The following is a 20,508-nucleotide window of genomic DNA, read 5'->3' on the forward strand; positions in this document are numbered from 1 at the left end:
GGGACCCGCCTCACCGGGGTTTTTAAACCCTTTCACAACCCCTGAGGTGTCATGAGGGGCCCGTGCAGGAGCTGCCGCTGTCCCCGGGCATGCAGGAGGCCAAATACCCCGGCGGAGGGGCCGGGATCCCTCAGCCCCATCCCGGTGCCTGTCCCCGCGTCTGTCCCTCTCCTCCCCCGGGCAGCCGGAGCTTTTCCCGTAGCCCCGAGGCGGGTCGTGTTTATTTTCCTCATTCCAGGCACCGGAACAAACACTGCCCAAGGATTTTCGGGAAACACCCTGGGCGCTGAGCCCTGCTCGGGAACACCTGCAGCTCCTGGGGAATTCCCCAAAACCAGGCGCCACTTCCCGGGATCCCAGCCAACCCCTCCGCATCCCCCGGGGACCCTCGGCAATGTTTTTTCCACACCTGGAGGGCTCCGGGCTCTTTCCCAGGACGTGGCATCGGTCACGCAGCCCGGTGCCCTCCTCACCTGTGCCCAGGTGTGGCTCTGGCGGCTCTTCATTTGTCGGCAGCCCTCTGCGGAGGGGATTTATCGCCGATAAGGCCGGATCGATGCCTCGGGACGATCCCCGCCGCACGTACCGCGGCTGCCCGAGCAGAGTCCGGAGCCTCCCGTGCTCCATGGCATCAAAAGCGGCTTTAATTAAGCACCGAGGGCTGCCGCAGCCTTTGAGGTGCCTCGGAAACTCTGCTCTGGGCGGAGAGGAGGCACGGAGGGGACAACCCTTAAATAGGGAGGGCTCAGCCCTGCGGAGCCAGCGGGACGCTGCCCCGGGGAGCGGAGGGTGCTGCGAGGAGCCATGCCCACCAAATCCATCCCTGCCTGCGAGCTGGGTGAGTACCCGACCGCGCCCGAGAGCTGGCATTGCCCCCAGCCCCAAAAACAACCGGGATTTGGGGGTGTTTCCCAGCTTTTCCCAGCTCCCTGGATTCAGGTGGGGAGTGAGGTCACCCCTTGGGGTTGTTGTTGTTTTTGACGCCTGGGTCAGGGCTGGGGGTGGTGGAGTCTCGCACCTCCCGGATTTCTCCTCGTTTATGGTTTTTTTTTTTTTTTCCCAGGGCTCGGTTGTTAAGCAACACCTGCTAAATTAGCAGGCTGCTCCTGCCCTGTGCTGCATCCCATTCCCGGTTAAATCCCTGGGTTTGGCCCTCGGGAAAGGGAGGGGTTGGAAAAATGATCCCAAGGGAATGCACAGAGGAGGAGAGGAATTCAGTGAGGGAGCAGCGTTCCTCTCTGGAAAAACCAGTAACAACCCAAACCAGCCCCACGTGGCACCTGCAGCAGAAATCGGGAAACTGGGGAGAAATCTGGGGTTTTGGAAAAGCAGCGCCAAGGCAGGGAAGGCGCCTGCAGAGTTTCCAGGTTTTGGGGTGGAATGAGGCGCTGTGGGTGGGAGCAGAGCTCGGTGGGCTGCAGGCTGAGGGGATCACAGAGTCCTGGAATGAACCCACAAAGGTGATCCAGGGCAGCTCCTGGCCCTGCACAGACACCCCAAGAACGCCACGCTGTGCCTGAGAGCGGTGTCCAAACTCCCCTGGAGCTCTCGGGGCCGTGCCCGTTCCCTGGGCAGTGCCTGAATCCCCTGGGGGTTTTTTGGAACCCTTTCTGAGGTTCCAACCTGAGCCTCTCCTGGCACAGCTCCAGCCCTTCCCTGGGCTGTGCCCACATCCCTGGGGGGGTCAGGGATGATCCTGGGGCTCAGACCCCTGCTGGGCTCAGGGTTTGCCCTGCTGGGCTCGGCACTGGGGGACTGGGGCCGCAAACTGGGACATGGGGCTCCAAACTGGGACCCCAAACTGGGACCTGAGGCTGCAAACTGGGCCCCCAAACTGGGACATGGGGCTCAAAACTGGGGCCCAAAACTGGGACCTGGAGCTCAAAACTGGGACCCCAAACTGGGACCTGGGGCTGCAAACTGGGACCCCAAACTGGGACATGGGGCTCTAAACTGGGACCTGGGGCCACAACCTGGGGCCTCAGACTGGGACCTGGGGCTACAAACTGGGACATAGGACCCCAAACTGGGACCTGGGGCTCTGTCTGCCATCCTGGAACCCGAAACTGGGACATGGGGCCACAAACTGGGACCTGGGGCTACAAACTGGGTCACGGGACCACAAACTGGGGCCCCAAACTGGGCCCCGGGCTCTGTCTGCCATCCCGGGCCGCTCCGGGGCTCTGTCCCCCGGCGGGGCCCGATTGTCCCGGTTCCCCCAGCAGGGCCCGGTTGTCCCGGCGGCTCCCGGGCCCGCCCCCGGTGCCGCCCCCGCCCGCCCCGTGACGCGGCTCCGCGCCGGGCCCGGCCGGGCATGAGGCGGCGGCGGGGCCGGGGGCGGCCGGGGCCGGTGAGCGATGCGTGGGTGTGGGTGTGGGGGTGAGCCGGGGCTGTTCCCGGCTCTGCTGCGGGGGGGATCCGGCCTTGGGGGTGCCCTGGGTGAGGGGGAATCCAGCCTTAGGGGTGCCCTGGGTGCGCTGCGGGACCCTCGGGTGAGGGTCAGCACTGAGCCACGGAGCCGCTGCCCGTCCCCACGCGTGGCACCGCCGGGCACTGCCCGCATCCCCCCGCGGGGGATCGGGGTTCCCCCGGTGACCTTGGGGTGTCCCGGGGGTTTCAGCACCCGGCCCGACCCTCCGCCGGGGTTTGGGGGTCCTGCAGCCTCGTGGCTCGGCCTGGGGGGTTGCTGCGGTTCGTCCCGAGGTTTCCGCACGGGTTTCTTCGTCCCCGCTCTCAGCTCCGCTTCCTGCGGAGGCCCCGGAGCTCCGGGAATGTCGCCCGTGACCTGGAAGGGCTCCGTGTTCTCTCCCGGCCGAGGTTCACACGTGGCTGCTCGGAGCGGGGTCGCGTCCCGGTTCACCGGAGCTTGGGAGAAGGAGCAGTGCGATAGCGGCTCCGTGGGTTTCGTGGCTCGGACGCAGTTGGGTTCGTTACACGCGTGGATTTGTGATTGTCGGAGTCTCAGGTGTGCGTCAGCTGCTCCCGTCCCACGCTGGAAACCGGGGCTGGCTCCGAAATCTGGGAGCCGCTCCTCGCTGCCGGGTGTTGGTTGTTTCTGGGTGTGGGAATAACCGGGTCATCCTCCGTCTGGCACCGGGGTGAGCGGGGCAGGCTGGGCGCCCCGTGCCCTCCTGAGCCCCGGGCAGCTCCCGGTTCCAGAGCGTGGGACGGGATGAGGGACGGGCAGGGAGCGAGCTGGTCCGACCTGCTGGGGCTGGGCAGGTGCCCTGGGCAGGTGAGACGGGAGTGGAGCCCAGGTCACCCCTGCCTTCGTCCTCTCGTGTGGTGGGCAGGAGTGGGGCAGGGCAAGGAGGGATGGAGCCCACAGGGGTGGATCCTGCAGGGATGGATCCTGCAGGGATGGAGCCCACGGGGTGGATCCCACAGGAATGGATCCTGCAGGGGTGGATCCTGCAGGGATGGAGCCCACAGGGATGGATCCTGCAGGGATGGAGCCCACAGGGATGGATCCTGCAGGGATGGATCCTGCAAGGATGGATCCTACAGGAATGGATCCTGCAGGGATGGAGCCCACAGGGGTAAATCCTGCGGGGATGGATCCCACAGGAATGGATCCTGCGGGGATGGATCCCACAGGAATGGATCCTGTGGGGATGGATCTTGCAGGGATGGAGCCCACAGGGATGGATCCTGCAGGGATGGATCTTGCTGGGATGGATCCCACAGGAATGGATCCTGCAGGGATGGAGCCCACAGGGATGGATCCTGCAGGGATGGAGCCCACAGGGATGGATCCTGCAGGGATGGAGCCCACAGGAATGGATCCTGCAAGGATGGATCCCACAGGGATGGATCCTGCAGGGAAGAATCCCACAGGGATGGATCCTGCAGGGAAGAATCCCACAGGAATGGATCCTGCAGGAATGGATCCCACAGGGATGGATCCTGTGGGGGTGGACCCCTTAGGAGTGGATCCTGTGGGGGTGGATCCCTCAGGAATGGATCCCACAGGGATGGACCCGCCGTGCTGTGCCCAGGGTGACCCCACCATGTCCATGCAGAGGACAAGCTTTTCCAGGTCCTGGGCCTGTTGGTGCCGGTGCCAGCAGAGGAGCAGGGCCACGTGGGAGGTGGTCAGGAGGGCGGAATCGGGGAATGAAGCTTGGAAAAGCTCCCTGGGATCATCCAGTCCAACCCTGTCACCACCCAGTTGCCCGTGTTGGGGTGGCAAGTGGCCACCTTGGCTTTGGGGCCTTGTGCCTGGCTGTGACACCCCTGGAAGGGCTGTGAGCGTCAGTGAGCAGCTGAAGGGCTCCCAGGGTCACCAGGCGAGGAGCTGGCAGTGTCACCAGCCTGCAGGGTGTCTATGCACGGAGCAAAACCAGGCATCAGCCCCAAAACCATCCCAGAAAATCCATCGGGATCCTCTCAGCCCCAAAGCCACCCCAGAAAAATCTGTTAGGATCCCATCAGACCCAAAACCACCTCAGAAAAATCCATCGGGATCCCGTCAGCCCCAAAACTACCCCAGAAAAATCCACCGGGATCCCATCAGCCCCAAAACCACCCCAGAAAAATCTGTCAGGATCCTCTCAGCCCCAAAACCACCCCAGAAAAATCCACCGGGATCCCGTCAGCCCCAAAACCACCCCAGAAAAATCTGTCAGGATCCTCTCAGCCCCAAAACCACCTCAGAAAAATCCACCAGGATCCCGTCAGCCCCACAGGGCCCAGCCCAGCCCAAAGCCCCACATCAAAGGCAGGAGCTGAATGGCAGGAAGCGCTCCCAGCACGGAGCCGGGCTGTGCCGTGTCCTTGGGGGAGCAGCAGCAGCAGGAGGAGGAGGAGGAGGAGGATGAGGCCGGGGCTGTTGGAAGGAGCCGTGGGGGTAGAACAAGAAGCCCGTTGTTCACTGTTGGCTGCACACGTGGGGCGGGTTTGTGCGGTGACCTCGGGACGCTGCTGGGACTCCAGGGAGCTGCCCTGGGCAGGAGCTGCTGTGCCCCGGGTGATGCCAGGCTCGGCGCTGGTGCCAGGGAAGCTGCTGGGGCTGGGCGTGAGCCCAGGTGGGCTCGGGGGGCACGGGGCAGTGCCCTCGCTTCGCGTCCCCACGTGTGAGCTCGGCTGCCGGGGGTGAAGGGCGGATCCCCGGCGGGGCCGGGCTGGAGCCGTGGCACGGAGGGGATGGGGATTGAGCGGGCCCGGTGCCAGCTCGTGCCCTTGGCTCCGCGTGGCCCCGTGGGAGCTGCAGGCCGGGGCCGGAGCAGCAGGAAAGGGCCCGGAGGGGCTGGACGTGAGCTCAGCTGGGCGAGGAGGCCACGGGCACGTGGCTTGTGTCAGCCCCAGCGTGGGCACCGGGAGCAGGGCGGTGCCAGCCCGGTGTGCCGGGCACGGCTGAGGGCACAGCCTGAACACAGCGGGGTCACTTTGGGGTCCCCAGGGCAGGGAGGGAGGGGCTGGAGCTGGGAATGGAACTGGGATGGAGCTGGGATGGAGTTGGGATGGAGCTGGGAATGAGCTGGGAATGAGCTGGGATGGAGCTGGGAATGGAACTGGGGATGAACTGGGATGGAGCTGGGATGGAGCTGGGGATGGAGCTGGGATGGAGCTGGGATGGAGCTGGGGATGGAGCTGGGGATGGAGCTGGGATGGAGCTGGAGTGGAGCTGGGAATGAGCTGGGATGGAGCTGGGATGGAGCTGGAATGGAGCTGGGAATGAGCTGGGATGGAGCTGGGAATGAACTGGGAATGAGCTGGGGATGAGCTGGGATAGAACTGGGAATGGAACTGGGGATGGAGCTGGGATGGAGCTGGGATGGAGCTGGGGATGAACTGGGAATGAGCTGGGATGGAGCTGGGAATGTGCTGGGATGGAGCTGGGAATGAGCTGGGGATGAGCTGGGATAGAACTGGGATGGAGCTGGGAATGGAGCTGGGATAGAACTGGGAATGGAACTGGGGATGGAGCTGGAAACTGAGCTGGAGCACTGGGAGAGGCTGAGGGATGTGAGGGGGCTCAGCCTGGAGGAAAGGAGGCTCAGGAGGGACCTCCTTGGTCTCCACACCTGGCCAGCAAGAGGGGACAGCCAGGTGAGGGTCAGGCTCCGCTGCCAGGAGGCAGGGTGAGACAGAAAGTCTTCCAAGGTTGGATTTTAGGGAGAATTCCTTCATGGAAAATGCAGCCCACGTGTTTTGTGTGTTCACTCCTCTGGGTGAGTGAGTTCAGGACGCATTTCCCGTGCCGGGTGTGGGTCCAGCCCCCAGCCCAGCAGCTGCTGGGGCAGATAAGGGGCCGAGTCCTGCCCCCACCCAGGCTGGGCTGGGGCTGGGCTCAGATACTGAGGTGGGTCCACAACGAACGTTCCCCTCAGGATCACCCTGTTCCCTTCATCCTGGAGGGAGGCTCCGGTGGGACTCGCTGCCGGGGTAAGGTCATTCCTCCTGGATCATGCTTTGGAGAAAAAAATGGCTTTTTGCTAAACTTTAGTAGGGTATTTTAGGGGTTTTTTTTAAAGGAAGCTGTGAGGTTTGGCGCTTAGGAAAGAAGGAAAATTGTGTGTGAGGAGTTCACCTAAACGTGAATTCCTGCCTGATGATTTCCTTCTCCATCCTCGCTGAAAACCCATATCCCCTCGTTTTATGGGAACCTCCATCTCAAATCTGACGGAATTTTGACAGAGGATTGGGTGCTTTACAGGCCAGGAGTCATCGCTGAGGGACGTTGGGCTTGTCCTTGGGGTGGGTTGATCTTCTGGAGCCCTGAGGACTGCTGCTTATCCCCAGCCCCATTCCGGATCCTGGTGCAATTTAAACCCAGGCTGTGATGAAGGAGTTGAAGCTGCTCTTCACCCACCTCCCACTGCCTGGAGGGGTTTGAGGGGCACCGGGGAGGATTTGGGTGCCCTCAGTGCTGGCAAGGAGATGATGAGATGTGGTTTCCACATCCCCGGGAATTCCCTGGGCCGGAGTTTCACAATGCCTGTGGACGCTCCTGATGTGCTTGGTGCCCAGCAGGGCAGAGCACCGGGATTTTCTCAGCAAGTCCCAACCTAAATCCCCTCTCCCATCCCTGCTGAGACCCTCAGAGCTGGAGCAGAGCTCAGGACGTGAATCCAGCGCTGTGAGGTTGCTCCGAGCCGGGAATTGAATCTGCCTGTGACCCCCCTGCTCTCCTGCCAGCTCTGATTTTCCATCCTGAGGGGAATTTTTCCCTTTTTTTTCCCGCAGCCAATGTGTCCGGCGTAAAGCGGTTCCCAGAGCAGACGAAGAGCTCCAGCATGGGGAGCTCGGACGTGGAGAGGAAGGAGTCCTACGGTGAGGCCGGCTCAGGAATTGCAGGGAAATTGGGAAACGGCTCAGGAATTGCAGGGAAATTGGGAAATGGCTCAGGAATTGCAGGGAAATCGGGAAATGGCTCAGGAATTCCAGGGAAATCGGGAAACCGGCTCAGGAATTGCAGGGAAATTGGGAAAACGGCTCAGGAATTGCAGGGAAATCGGGAAATGGCTCAGGAATTGCAGGGAAATCGGGAAATGGCTCAGGAATTGCAGGGAAATCGGGAAACGGCTCAGGAATTGCAGGGAAATCGGGAAATCGGCTCAGGAATTGCAGGGAAATCGGGAAATGGCTCAGGAATTGCAGGGAAATCGGGAAATCGGCTCAGGAATTCCAGGGAAATTGGCTCAGGAATTGCAGGGAAATCGGGAAACGGCTCAGGAATTGCAGGGAAATCGGGAAATGGCTCAGGAATTGCAGGGAAATCGGGAAATGGCTCAGGAATTGCAGGGAAATCGGGAAATCGGCTCAGGAATTCCAGGGAAATTGGCTCAGGAATTGCAGGGAAATCGGGAAACAGCTCAGGAATTGCAGGGAAATCGGGAAACAGCTCAGGAATTGCAGGGAAACCGGCTCAGGAATTGCAGGGAAATCGGGAAACAGCTCAGGAATTGCAGGGAAATCGGGAAATCAGCTCAGGAATTCCAGGGAAATTGGGAAAACGGCTCAGGAATTGCAGGGAAATTGGGAAACAGCTCAGGAATTGCAGGGAAATCGGGAAACAGCTCAGGAATTGCAGGGAAATTGGGAAACCGGCTCAGGAATTGCAGGGAAATCGGGAAACAGCTCAGGAATTGCAGGGAAATCGGGAAATCGGGGCTGTTCCTCATCACCCTCCTCCCTTCCCTTAATCCCCTGCTTGTCCGGGGTGCCGGGCTGAGCCCTGCAGGAGCTTTGCAGCACCCCGGGGTCACTCAGCCCGGCTGAACCGGCCCAACCAGCCCGGTGCGTCCCGGGAGAAATCCCCTGAGCCCTGGGAATCTCTGCTCACCCGGGCAGCTCCGGATCCCGACGGAAGCGAGGCCCCGGCGGGTTCCTGGGAGGCCGGGAGAAGGAGGAGCCCGGTGGTGATGCAATAGGAAAGTTGGGCAAAGAGCTGCCCCTGTCCCTGAGCTCAGAGCGCCGGGAGCGATCCCAGGGGAAGGGAGATGGCCCGTGGGGAGAGCGGGAGTGAGTGTGGGGCTGGGAGAGAGGGGGGGATTGGGAGAGTGGGGGATTGGGAGTGAGTGTGGGGTTGGGAGTGAGTGGGATTGGGAGAGAGTGTGGGGATTGGGAGAGAGTGGGATTGGGAGAGTGGGGAATTGGGAGAGAGTGTGGGGTTGGGAGTGAGTGTGGGGCTGGGAGAGAGGGGGGGGATTGGGAGAGTGGGGAATTGGGAGTGAGTGTGGGGTTGGGAGAGAGTGTGGGGTTGGGAGGGAGGGGGGGATTGGGAGAGTGTGGGGTTGGGAGTGAGTGTGGGGTTGGGAGAGAGTGTGGGGTTGGGAGTGAGTGTGGGGTTGGGAGAGAGTGGGATTGGGAGAGAGTGGGATTGGGAGAGAGTGTGGGGTTGGGAAAGAGTGTGGGATTGGGAAAGTGTGGGGTTGGGAGTGAGTGGGATTGGGAGAGAGTGTGGGGTTGGGAGAGTGTGGGGTTGGGAAAGTGTGGGGTTGGGAGTGAGTGGGATTGGGAGAGAGTGGGGGATTGTGTGGGATTGGGAGTGAGTATGGGATTGGGAGAGAGTGGGGTTGGGAGAGAGTGTGGGGTTGAGAGTGAATGGGATTGGGAGAGAGTGTGGGGTTGGGAGAGAGTGGGATTGGAGAGAGTGGGATTGGGAGTGAGTATGGGGTTGGGAGAGCGTGGGGGATTGTGTGGGATTGGGAGAGGGTGGGGGAATTGGGAGAGAGTGGGGGGATTGGGAGTGAGTGGGATTGGGAGTGAGTGGGGGATTGTGTGGGATCCAGAGAGAGTATGGGATTGGGAGTGAGTGTGGGACTGGGAGTGAGTATGGGATTGTGTGGGATCCAGAAAGAGTGGGATGGTTTGAGATTGGGAGAGAGTGGGGGATTGTGGGGGATTGGGAGAGTGTGGGATTGGGAGAGTGTGGGATTGTATGGGATCAGGATTGAGTACAGGATTGTGTGGGATTGAGAGAGAGTGTGGGATTGTGTGGGATTCAGAGAGAGTATGGGATTGTATAGGACTGGGAGAGAGTGTGGGATTGGGCTCGGGTATGGGATCAAGGATATAGGATTGTGTGTAACTGGGCTCAAGTATGGGATTGTGTGGGATTGGGATCAAGTAGGGGATTGTGTGGGATTGGGATCAAGTATGGGATTGTGTGGGATTGGGATCAAGCACAGGATCGAGATTTTGCTGGAGGTGGTGTGGGGAGAGGATGGGAATGTGGGAATGTTCTGGGCTGACCCTGCACACTTCCCTCACGTTTGGGAACTCCTGGAATTCTCTCTGTGCTCTGGGGGAGCTGTGAGGCGTCTCCTGACCGTCCCTCGCTCCCAGCTGTTGGATCTCCCTGGGATCCAGCCTGGGGGCTCTGGGATAATGGCACAGGTCCCACATTTCCCTGGGGTCCCACACTTCCAACCCCAGTTAATCATTTCGGGGACACTGATCACCCCACATCAACCCCCAGGATGGGGAATTTTAAAATCCCTCGGGATCAATAAATCCCTGCAACCGGGCTGGGAGAGGAGATTCTGGGTTCCAGCGAGGGCTGCAGCAGCGCGGGGATATTTTAATTGAATTACCTCGTTATCACCTAATTACCATCAGCCCTGCTGGCTCCTCGTGCTTCTGTCAGGATTCCTGGCCTTTCCAGGATCCTCACTCCTCCCTTTCCCTCTCTCCCTGCAGAGGATGTCTCTGGGGAGCCCGGGGGTCTCGTCAGCACCATCTCCAGCAGCAGGAGCCCCCTGCAGCCCCCCGACGCCGACGACGGGGAGCCCTTCACCACCTACTTCGACAGCAAGATCCCCATCCCGGAGGATGACGGGGTGAGTGGGGAAAAAAAATCCACGCCGGGCACCAGTTGCCCTCCCAGGCTGGGCTGGAGGTGGATATTTGGGGGAGAAGCCGGGAGATGGGCGCTGGGGAGGGGCAGAGGGATCTCACGGGGGTTTGGGGGATGCGGCGCCGCGTTAATGATTGATCCCGCGGGATTTGCTCCTGCTTGGAGCAGCCAAAGAGCAGGGAGAGGCCCGGTTGTACCCCAGGGAGCTCTTTGTTCCCTTATCAGGGAGCAGGAGCTGTGGCCTGGTGACACCGGAGGGAGGCTTCGGCTCCCCCCGAGGAGCAGCGTGACCTCGGCTGTGCCAGAGCCCGGGCCTGAGCCCCTCGGTGCCACAGAGCTTTGGGGACGGGGTCAGGCAGCAATTTTAGGCCAGTTTGATTTCCCAACCCTGCCGAATTCCTGGCTGGGTTTAGGATCGGTCTGTGCTGTCTGAACCCCGTTCCTCCCCGATTCCTGGCCTCTCCCGCAGCATTCCTGCTTCAGCTTCCGCAAGCTGTGGGCGTTCACGGGGCCGGGCTTCCTGATGAGCATCGCCTACCTGGACCCCGGCAACATCGAGTCCGACCTGCAGTCCGGGGCTGTGGCGGGGTTCAAGGTGGGTGCAGCGCCCCAGGGGCTCAGCTCTGGCCTTGGGGTCTTCTTCTCTTTTGTTAGAGCAGGAGTTCTTGCCTTCGGGGTGTTTATTAGCTCGCGGTGTCACAAGTTGTGGGTTCTAGCTACAAAGGGGAAAAAATGGCCGTGGCTCTAACTCTTTACTGAGTTCTCTAAGCATAAATTGTCCAGTTAGGGGATGGCACCGAGATTATTTTGATTTTTAACCCGGTAATCAACCGCCTCAACGCGGATTTTTCTGCCCGATTACGAAACGCCACCCAAACCCATGGAGGAGAAGGCGGAAGGAAAAAAAAATTAGCAGATCCTCCATCTTATTTTATACCTATTACTACAGTCTAAAGCCTTAAATCCCGAATTTTCCCCCCTGTGGGATCACACAGCGCTGTTCAAACCGCACAACCCCGGTGCCCTCACTCCCATTTCGAGCCTTTCCCACGGCCTCAGGTCGGATGAGGTCTTTGCTCGAGGCTCGGCGCCTCCAGCACAAAAATCCTGAAATCCTCAGCTCCCAGGGTTCCAGCAGCATCCCCTGGGGCGGTGGTGGAATCACCGAGGGGATGGGGGAGAGCAGGGAACCCTGGGGTCCTGGCTTTGTGTCCCTTTGGGTGCCGGCTCTGAGCCCCGTAACCGCCTCGAAACCACGGCTAGTTCGGGTTTCCCGCAGCTGTGGGGTTCGGGGGGCAGCCGGGGGCTCCCCTCCCCGTGTTCCCCCCCACCCACGGGTGTCCCCGTGTCGCTCAGCTGCTGTGGGTGCTGCTGCTGGCCACCGTCATCGGGCTGCTGCTGCAGCGGCTGGCGGCGCGGCTGGGCGTGGTCACCGGGCTGCACCTGGCAGAGGTGTGCCACCGCCAGTACCAGAAGGTGGGTGACACCCTGGGGGGGGCTGGCACGGGTGGGTGACACCCTCAGGGGGAGCTGGCACGGGTGGGTGACACCCTGGGGTGGGCTGGGATGGGTGGGTGACACTCCTGTGTGTCCTCTGGGGTGGGTGGGTAACACTCCTGTGGGGTCCTCATAGGGGCTGGGGTGGGTGGGTGACACTCTCAGAGGGGCTGGGACGGGTGGGTGACACTCCTGTGGGTCCTCTGGGGTGGGTGGGTGACACTCCTGTGGGATCCTCGGTGGGCCTGGGGTGGGTGGGTGACTCCTCGGGTCCCCTGGGATGGGTGGGTGACACTCTTGTAGGTCCTCAGAGGGGCTGGGACGGGTGGGTGACTCCTGGGTCCCCTGGGATGGGTGGGTGACACTCCTGTGGGGGTCCTCGGTGGGCCTGGGCTGGGTGGGTGACTCCTGGGTCCCCTGGGACGGGTGGGTGACACTCCTCTGGGTCCTCTGGGGTGGGTGGGTGACACTCCCTGAGGTCCTCAGGGGTGCAGAGGTGGGTGGGTGACACTCCTCTGTGTCCTCTGGAGTAGGTGGGTGACATTCCTCTGGGGTCCTCAGGGTGCAGGGGTGGGTGGGTGACATTCCCCACGTCCTCAGGAGTGCCAAGGGGGGCTGGGGACAATCCCGGGGGGGCTGGGGACAGTCCTGGGGGGCTGGGGATGATGGGGGTGGGGGGCAGAGGATCGGTGACCCCCCAGTGTCCGTGGTGGTGCCGTGGGGACGCGTTGATCCCAAGGAATTCCGAGCAGAGGAACGGCTCCTTGGGTCAAAACCATTTCCTGACCCTCCCCCGGCCCTGCTTGGGAATTCCTTGGGGTTACGTAAAGATCTGATGATGATGAGTGAGGCTGGCGAGGCCGGGCTGTGGGGACATTTGGGGTGTCCCCATCTCTGTAAACGGGGGACATTTGGGGTGTCCCCATCTCTGTGCACTGAGGACATTTGGGATGTCCCATCTCTGTGCATTGGGGACATTTGGGATGTCCCATCTCTGTAAACTGGGGACATTTGGGGTGTCCCCATCTCTGTAAACTGGGGACATTTGGGGTGTCCCCATCTCTGTAAACTGGGGACATTTGGGGTGTCCCCATCTCTGTGCCCTGGGGACATTTGGGATGTCCCCATCTCTGTAAACTGGGGACATTTGGGGTGTCCCCATCTCTGTAAACTGGGGACATTTGGGATGTCCCCATCTCTGTAAACGGGGGACATTTGGGGTGTCCCATCTCTGAAAACTGGGGACATTTGGGGTGTCCCCATCTCTGTAAACTGGGGACATTTGGGGTGTCCCCATCTCTGTAAACTGGGGACATTTGGGGTGTCCCCAACTCTGTAAACTGGGGACATTTGGGATGTCCCCATCTCTGTAAACTGGGGACATTTGGGGTGTCCCCATCTCTGTGCCCTGGGGACATTTGGGATGTCCCCATCTCTGTAAACTGGGGACATTTGGGATGTCCCCTCTCTGTGCCCTGAGGACATTTGGGATGTCCCCTCTCTGTGCATTGAGGACATTTGGGATGTCCCCTCTCTGTGCTTTGGGGACATTTGGGATGTCCCCTCTCTGTGCCCTGAGGACATTTGGGATGTCCCCTCTCTGTGCATTGAGGACATTTGGGATGTCCCCTCTCTGTGCTTTGGGGACATTTGGGATGTCCCATCTCTGTGCCCTGAGGACATTTGGGATGTCCCATCTCTGTGCCCTGAGGACATTTGGGATGTCCCATCTTTGTGCATTGAGGACATTTGGGATGTCCCATCTCTGTGCACTGGGGACATTTGGGATGTCCCATCTTTGTGCATTGAGGACATTTGGGATGTCCCATCTCTGTGCCCTGAGGACATTTGGGATGTCCCATCTTTGTGCATTGAGGACATTTGGGATGTCCCCTCTCTGTGCATTGAGGACATTTGGGATGTCCCATCCCTGTGCACTGGGACATTTGGGATGTCCCATCCCTGTGCATTGAGGACATTTGGGATGTCCCATCTCTGTGCATTGAGGACATTTGGGATGTCCCATCCCTGTGCATTGAGGACATTTGGGATGTCCCATCCCTGTGCCCTGGGGACATTTGGAATATCCCATCTTTGTGCATTGAGGACATTTGGGATGTCCCCATCCCTGTGCTTTGGGGACATTTGGGATGTCCCATCTCTGTAAACTGGGGACATTTGGGATGTCCCCTCTCTGTGCATTGGGGACATTTGGGATGTCCCCTCTCTGTGCATTGAGGACATTTGGGATGTCCCATCTTTGTGCATTGAGGACATTTGGGATGTCCCCTCTGTTCTCCCCATGTTTTTTCCCCCTTTTTCCCCATTTCCCCCCGTTTTTCACGTCCCTGGGCGTTTCTTTCCCCCGCAGTTCCCTCGCATCATCCTGTGGCTGATGGTGGAACTGGCCATCATCGGCTCCGACATGCAGGAGGTCATCGGCTCCGCCATCGCCATCAACCTGCTCTCCGTGGGGAAGTGAGCTGGGGTTTGTGCGGGGAGCCGGGGAGGAAGGGAAAAAACTCCCTCATTTCCCCTAAACGTCCCCAAAGCGGCCCCGAGGCCGTGAGTCACCCCGGCCGTCATCGCCAGCTCAGCCCCGGCGGGCGCCGCCGTTGTTTTTAACCTCTGGCTGTTATAAAATCACAGAATTATGAGGTTGGAAGAGATCTTTAAGATGGGAGTCCATCCCCTGCCCTCACACCTCAGTTAAACCACGGCACCCAGAGCCACGGCCGGGCTTTTTTTTCCCCAAAAAGAAATCTTTTATTCGCTCTTTCTGTAAAAAAACACCTCATTCCTGCTCTCCAACCTAGATTTGAGACTGTGCCCTCTCCTTCTGCCTGGTGAGACCGACCCTCACCTGGGCACAGCCAATTTTTCAGGAGGATTTGGAGAGTGATGAGGCGACCCCCGAGTCTCCTTTTCTCCAGGGGCACAGCTTCTTGCCAAACTCCACCTCCCATGGGTGCCCCATGGATTCGAGGCCTTGCCTCGTCCCGTGTGAAGAACCCCCAAAGCGCACAGCTCCCACCAACCCCCCCCAAAAAACATCCCCAAAATCAAAGGGGTTTGGAGCTCTGGGTGCGCTCTGAGCCCGCTCTCGCCCGCAGGATCCCGCTCTGGGGGGGAGTGCTCATCACCATCGCCGACACCTTCGTCTTCCTCTTCCTGGACAAATACGGTGATTTCCGTTCGGGGGGCGCCGGGGGCCGTGGGCTCCGGCGTTTCTCGGCTCGCTGACCGCGGCGCTTCCTCCTCCTCGCAGGCCTGAGGAAGCTGGAGGCGTTTTTTGGGCTCCTCATCACCATCATGGCTCTGACTTTTGGATATGAGGTATGTCCTTTGGGGGACGCCGAGGGGGCTGGAGCGGGGCTGGAGCGCCGGGAGAGGCCGAGGGAGCTGGGGAAGGGGCTCAGGAGTGTGACTGGGACACACAAAGCGATGGCACGGAGACGAGAGATTTGGCAGGGCAGAGACGTTCCTCTGAGAGAGCCCGAGGCTGAGCCAAGGCCAGAGCCCCTCTGCCTGGTTATTTCTTACTTTTTATACATTTGTGGGTCTGGCTGTGGATTGGCTTCTGGAGTTTTCACCTCCCAGCCCAATGGCCAGAGCAGCTGTCAGTCACGATCGCTTTCAGGTTAGAAATGTGCAAACAAAGGACAGGGAATGAAAAAACAAAGGATTTATTCATGTTACGTGTGTGAGAAAAAGGCAGAAACTGCTCCTAACATTGTACAGTAGCTAAAAAGTCTGACCCCATTTTATGAACAATCAAAAAGCTTTAAAAAAACTCAGAAAAACCAGGGTGACACACCGGGAGAGGCCGAGGGAGCTGGGGAAGGGGCTCAGGAGTGCGATCGGGACACGCAAAGCGATGGCACGGAGACGAGAGATTTGGCAGGGCACAGACGTTCCTCTGAGAGAGCCCGAGGCTGAGCCAAGGCCAGAGCCCCTCTGCCTGGTTATTTCTTACTTTTTATCCATTTGTGGCTCTGGCTGTGGATTGGCTTTTGGAGTTTTCACCTCCCAGCCCAATGGCCAGAGCAGCTGTCAGTTACAATTGTTTTCAGGTTAAAAATAGGCAAACAAAGGACAGGGCATGAAAAACAAAGGATTTGTTCATGTTACACGCGTGAGAAAAAGGCAGAAACTGCTCCTAACATTGTACAGTAGCTAAAAAGTCTGACTCTATTTTATGAACAATCAAAAGGCTTTAAAAAAACTCAGAAAAACCAGAGGTGACACACTGGGAGAGGCCGAGGGAGCTGGGGAAGGGGCTCAGGAGTTCGGGGCACGCAAAGCGATGGCACGGAGACGAGAGATTGGGCAGGGCACAGACGTTCCTCTGAGAGAGCCCGAGGCTGAGCCCAGCCCAGAGCCCCTCTGCCTGGTTATTTCTTACTTTTTATCCATTTGTGGCTCTGGAGTTTTCACCTCCCAGCCCAATGGCCAGAGCAGCTGTCAGTCACGATCGCTTTCAGGTTAGAAATGTGCAAACAAAGGGCAGAGAATGAAAAAACAAAGGATTTGTTCATGTTACACGTGTGAGAAAAGGCAAAAACTGCCCCTGATATCGTACAGAAGCTAAAAAGTCTGACTCCATCTTATGAACAATCAGAAGGCTTTAAAAAAACTCAGAAAAAGCAGGGTGACACAGGAGGGACCTTGTGTCTCTCCACAACTCCCTGGCAGGAGGGGAAGCAGCCAGGCTCTGCTCCCAGGTGACAGGATGAAGGGAAACGCCCTCCTAGGAGAGGTTTCAGTTGGATATTACGGAGAATTCCAAGCTGGAAAAGGCTGACACAGCGCTGCAGGCTGCCCTGGGCGGGGAGGGGGTCCCGGAATTCAAAACCCACCTGGGTGTGGCACACGTGGTCAGCGGTGCTGCTCGTCCCGGGGTCTTCCCCGTCCCGAACAATCCCGTGCCCCCAGTCCAAAACGCCAATGGCTTGTTTTTTCAAATTTTGGGGAAGTTTAACAGTAAATAAAACGGTTCTAAAAATAGATTTAGAGTAAAAAATGGAACTATTAAGGTTAGGAGACAATAAAAACAAAGTTAGAGATGTCTGGGTGCCTCCCTGAGCAAAAAGCTCTGAAGTTAACAGAGGATTATCTCTTAAAAGCAATCGCCTATTGAATATTCATACATTTCATACATGAGGCATAAATGCCATTCAAACAAAGAATTCTCTCTGGTTAGTGTCACTTTTTTCCTTTAATCTCTGTGGCATCCTCAAGGCTGAGAGAGGCAGGAGAAGTTGGTGTCTTTTGATAAGGAAGTAGTAAAATCTTTTTCTCTGAAATATTTACATTTTCCTTTGGTTGGTATAGGTAAAACCCACATTTTAACTACAAAACTTACATTTACCACCCTACCAAAATATCCCTACGGCATTACCGACCAATACAACATGTGAAAAACGCCAATGGCTTGTTTTTCAAATTTGGGAAGTTTAATAGTAAATAAAATGGTTATAAAAATAGATTTAAAGTAAAAAATGGAACGATTAGGGTTAGGAGACAATGAAAACAAAGTTACAGGCGTCTGGGTGCCTCCCCAAGCAAAAAGCTCTGAAGTTAAGAAAGGATTTTCTCTTAAAAGCAATCGCCCGTTCAATATTCATACATTTCATACATGAGGCGTAAATTCCATTCAAACAAAGAATTCTCTCTGGTTAGTGTCACTTTTTTCCCTTAATCTCTGTGGCATCTTCAGGGCTGAGAGAGGCAGGAGAAGTTGGTCTCTTGTGATGAGTAGTAAAATCTTTTTCTCTGAAATATTTACATTTTCCTTTGGTTGGTATAGGTAAAACCCACACTTTAACTACAAAACTTACATTTACCACCCTACCAAAATATCCATACAGCATTACCGACCAATACAACATGTGAAAAACACCAATGGCTTGTTTTTCAAATTTTGAAAGTTTAATAGTAAATAAAACGGTTCTAAAAATAGAATTAGAGTGAAAAATTGAACAATTAGAGTTAGGACAATACAAGGCCATAAAAACAAAGTTAGAGATGTCTGGGTGCCTCCCTGAGCAAAAAGCTCTGAAGTTAAGAAAGGATTATCTCTTAAAAGCAATCGCCTGTTGAATATTCATACATTTCATACATGAGGCATAAATGCCATTCAAACAAAGAATTCTCTCTGGTTAGTGTCACTTTTTTCCTTCAATCTCTATGGCTGAGAGAGGCAGGAGGAGTTGGTCTCTTGTGATGAATAGTAAATCCTTTTTCTCTGAAATATTTACATTTTCCTGTGGTTGGCATAGATAAAAACCACACTTTAACTACAAAACTTACATTTACCACCCTACCGAAATATCCGTACAGCATTACCAACCAATACAACATGTGAAAAACGCCAATGGCTTGTTTTTAAAATTTGGGAAGTTTAATAGTAAATAAAACTGTTCTAAAAATAGATTTAGAGTTAAAAAAATGGAACGATTAGGGTTAGGAGACAATGAAAACAAAGTTAGAGATGTCTGGGTGCCTCCTCGAGCAAAAAGCTCTGAAGTTAAGAAAGGATTTTCTCTTAAAAGCAATCGCCCGTTCAATATTCATACATTTCATACATGAGGCATAAATGCCATTCAAACAAAGAATTCTCTCTGGTTAGTGTCACTTTTTTCCCTTAATCTCTGTGGCATCCTCAAGGCTGAGACAGGCAGGAGAAGTTGGTGTCTTTTGATAAGGAAGTAGTAAATCCTTTTTCTCTGAAATATTTACATTTTCCTGCGGTTGGCATAGATAAAAACCACACTTTAACTACAAAACTTACATTTACCACCCTACCAAAATATCCCTACGGCATTACCAACCAATGCAACATGTGAAAAACGCCAATGGCTTGGTTTTAAAATTTTGAAAGTTTAATAGTAAATAAAACTGTTCTAAAAATAGATTTAGAGTTAAAAAAATGGAACGATTAGGGTTAGGAGACAATGAAAACAAAGTTAGAGATGTCTGGGTGCCTCCCTGAGCAAAAAGCTCTGAAGTTAAGAAAGGATTTTCTCTTAAAAGCAATCGCCCGTTCAATATTCATACATTTCATACATGAGGCATAAATTCAAACAAAGACTTCTCTCTGGTTAGTGTCACTTTTTTCCTTCAATCTCTATGGCTGAGAGAGGCAGGAGGAGTTGGTGTCTTTTGATAAGGAAGTAGTAAATCCTTTTTCTCTGAAAGATTTACATTTTCCTTTGGTTGGTATAGGTAAAACCCACATTTTAACTACAAAACTTACATTTACCACCCTACCAAAATATCCCTACGGCATTACCAATCAATACAACATGTGAAAAACGCCAATGGCTTGGTTTTAAAATTTGGGAAGTTTAATAGTAAATAAACCGGTTATAAAAATAGAATTAGAGTAAAAAGAATGGAAGGATTAGGGTTAGGAGACAATAAAAACAAAGTTAAAGATGTCTGGGTGCCTCCCTGAGCAAAAAGCTCTGAAGTTAACAAAGGATTTTCTCTTAAAAGCAATCGCCTGTTGAATATTCATACATTTCATACATGAGGCATAAATGCCATTCAAACAAAGACTTCTCTCTGGTTAGTGTCACTTTTTTCCTTTAATCTCTGTGGCGTCTTCAGGGCTGAGCGAGGCAGGAGAAGTTGGTCTCTTCCGATAAGGAAGTAGTAAATTCTTTTTCTCTGAAATATTTACATTTTCCTTTGGTTCGCATAGATACAAACCACACTTTAACTACCAAACTTACATTTACCACCCTACCAAAATATCCCTACATTACCACCCAATACAACCTAATTTATCCGGTAAACGCCTCGCGTGGAGCCGCGCTATCTGCGCTTTCCACGAGCCCCGGGACCCAAACCTCGCCCGTTCTCCCCAGTACGTCACGGTGAAGCCCAGCCAGAAGAAGCTGCTGCAGGGGCTCTTCGTCCCTTACTGCGGGGGCTGCGGCACGCCGCAGCTGGAGCAGGCCGTGGGCATCGTGGGCGCCGTCATCATGCCCCACAACATGTACCTGCACTCCGCCCTGGTCAAGGTGAGCGCCGTGCCAGGAGGGTGCCCGGGGCTGGGGAACGCCCTCGGGGGAGCCCTGGTTGGGGTGGGGTGTGCCTGGAGAGGGGGGTGAAAGGGGTAAAGTGAATAGTGGGTTCAAAATCGGCCTTTGACCCAGAACGGCCCTGATCAGGAGGTTTGGCTCACGAGTTTTTATTATTTTTTGTTTTGGTTTCCTTTTTGGGTTTTTGTGAGTTTTGGGGTGTTTAAGTACTGGGGTCAGTTGTCCGGTTACACTTGGGGTTTTGAAGTCCCACCCTCCCACTTTGCTCTCCTCAATTCCCTGGTGTTTATACATTTTGGAAAATGATTGATTTGTCTGGCTGAGCTGTGAGGAGAATTCTAACTCTTCATATGGAGTTCAGATTTATAGACCAGTGCAGAATCTGGAAAATATGAAAGAGACACAGTGAAAGGAATAAAGAGGGTGTTTATTAAGAATCAGTCAAAGGATGCACCTTGGGCAGTGCAAGAACCTACACCGGAGATGGATCCTGATTTGGGAATTTTCACATTTTTATAAGTTTTGGCCCATTTAAATACTGGGGTCAGTTGTCCAGTTACACTTGGGGTTTTGAAGTCCCACCCTCCCACTTTGCTCTCCTCAATTCCCTGTTGTCTGTACATTTTGGAGAAGGATTGATTTGTCTGGCTGAGCTGT

At 55.9% G+C, this 20,508-nt stretch overlaps 1 protein-coding gene across 1 annotated transcript; it reads left to right on the plus strand.

The window, feature by feature from the left end:
- Nucleotides 1-88: 88 nt before the first annotated feature.
- Nucleotides 89-19,830, plus strand: LOC120764401 (natural resistance-associated macrophage protein 2-like; the record flags this gene model as incomplete). The annotated part of the gene is made up of 9 exons (XM_040088353.2): nucleotides 89-838; nucleotides 7,189-7,275; nucleotides 10,147-10,286; nucleotides 10,773-10,898; nucleotides 11,660-11,779; nucleotides 14,172-14,278; nucleotides 14,914-14,984; nucleotides 15,069-15,136; nucleotides 19,675-19,830. Coding segments are annotated over exons 1-9 (909 nt in total), but the record flags the coding sequence as incomplete, so codon positions are not given.
- Between the last annotated feature and the right edge of the window lie 678 nt (nucleotides 19,831-20,508).

This window comes from Hirundo rustica, chromosome 30 (assembly GCF_015227805.2).
Source record: "Hirundo rustica isolate bHirRus1 chromosome 30, bHirRus1.pri.v3, whole genome shotgun sequence".
In the NCBI taxonomy this organism is placed as follows: domain Eukaryota; kingdom Metazoa; phylum Chordata; class Aves; order Passeriformes; family Hirundinidae; genus Hirundo; species Hirundo rustica.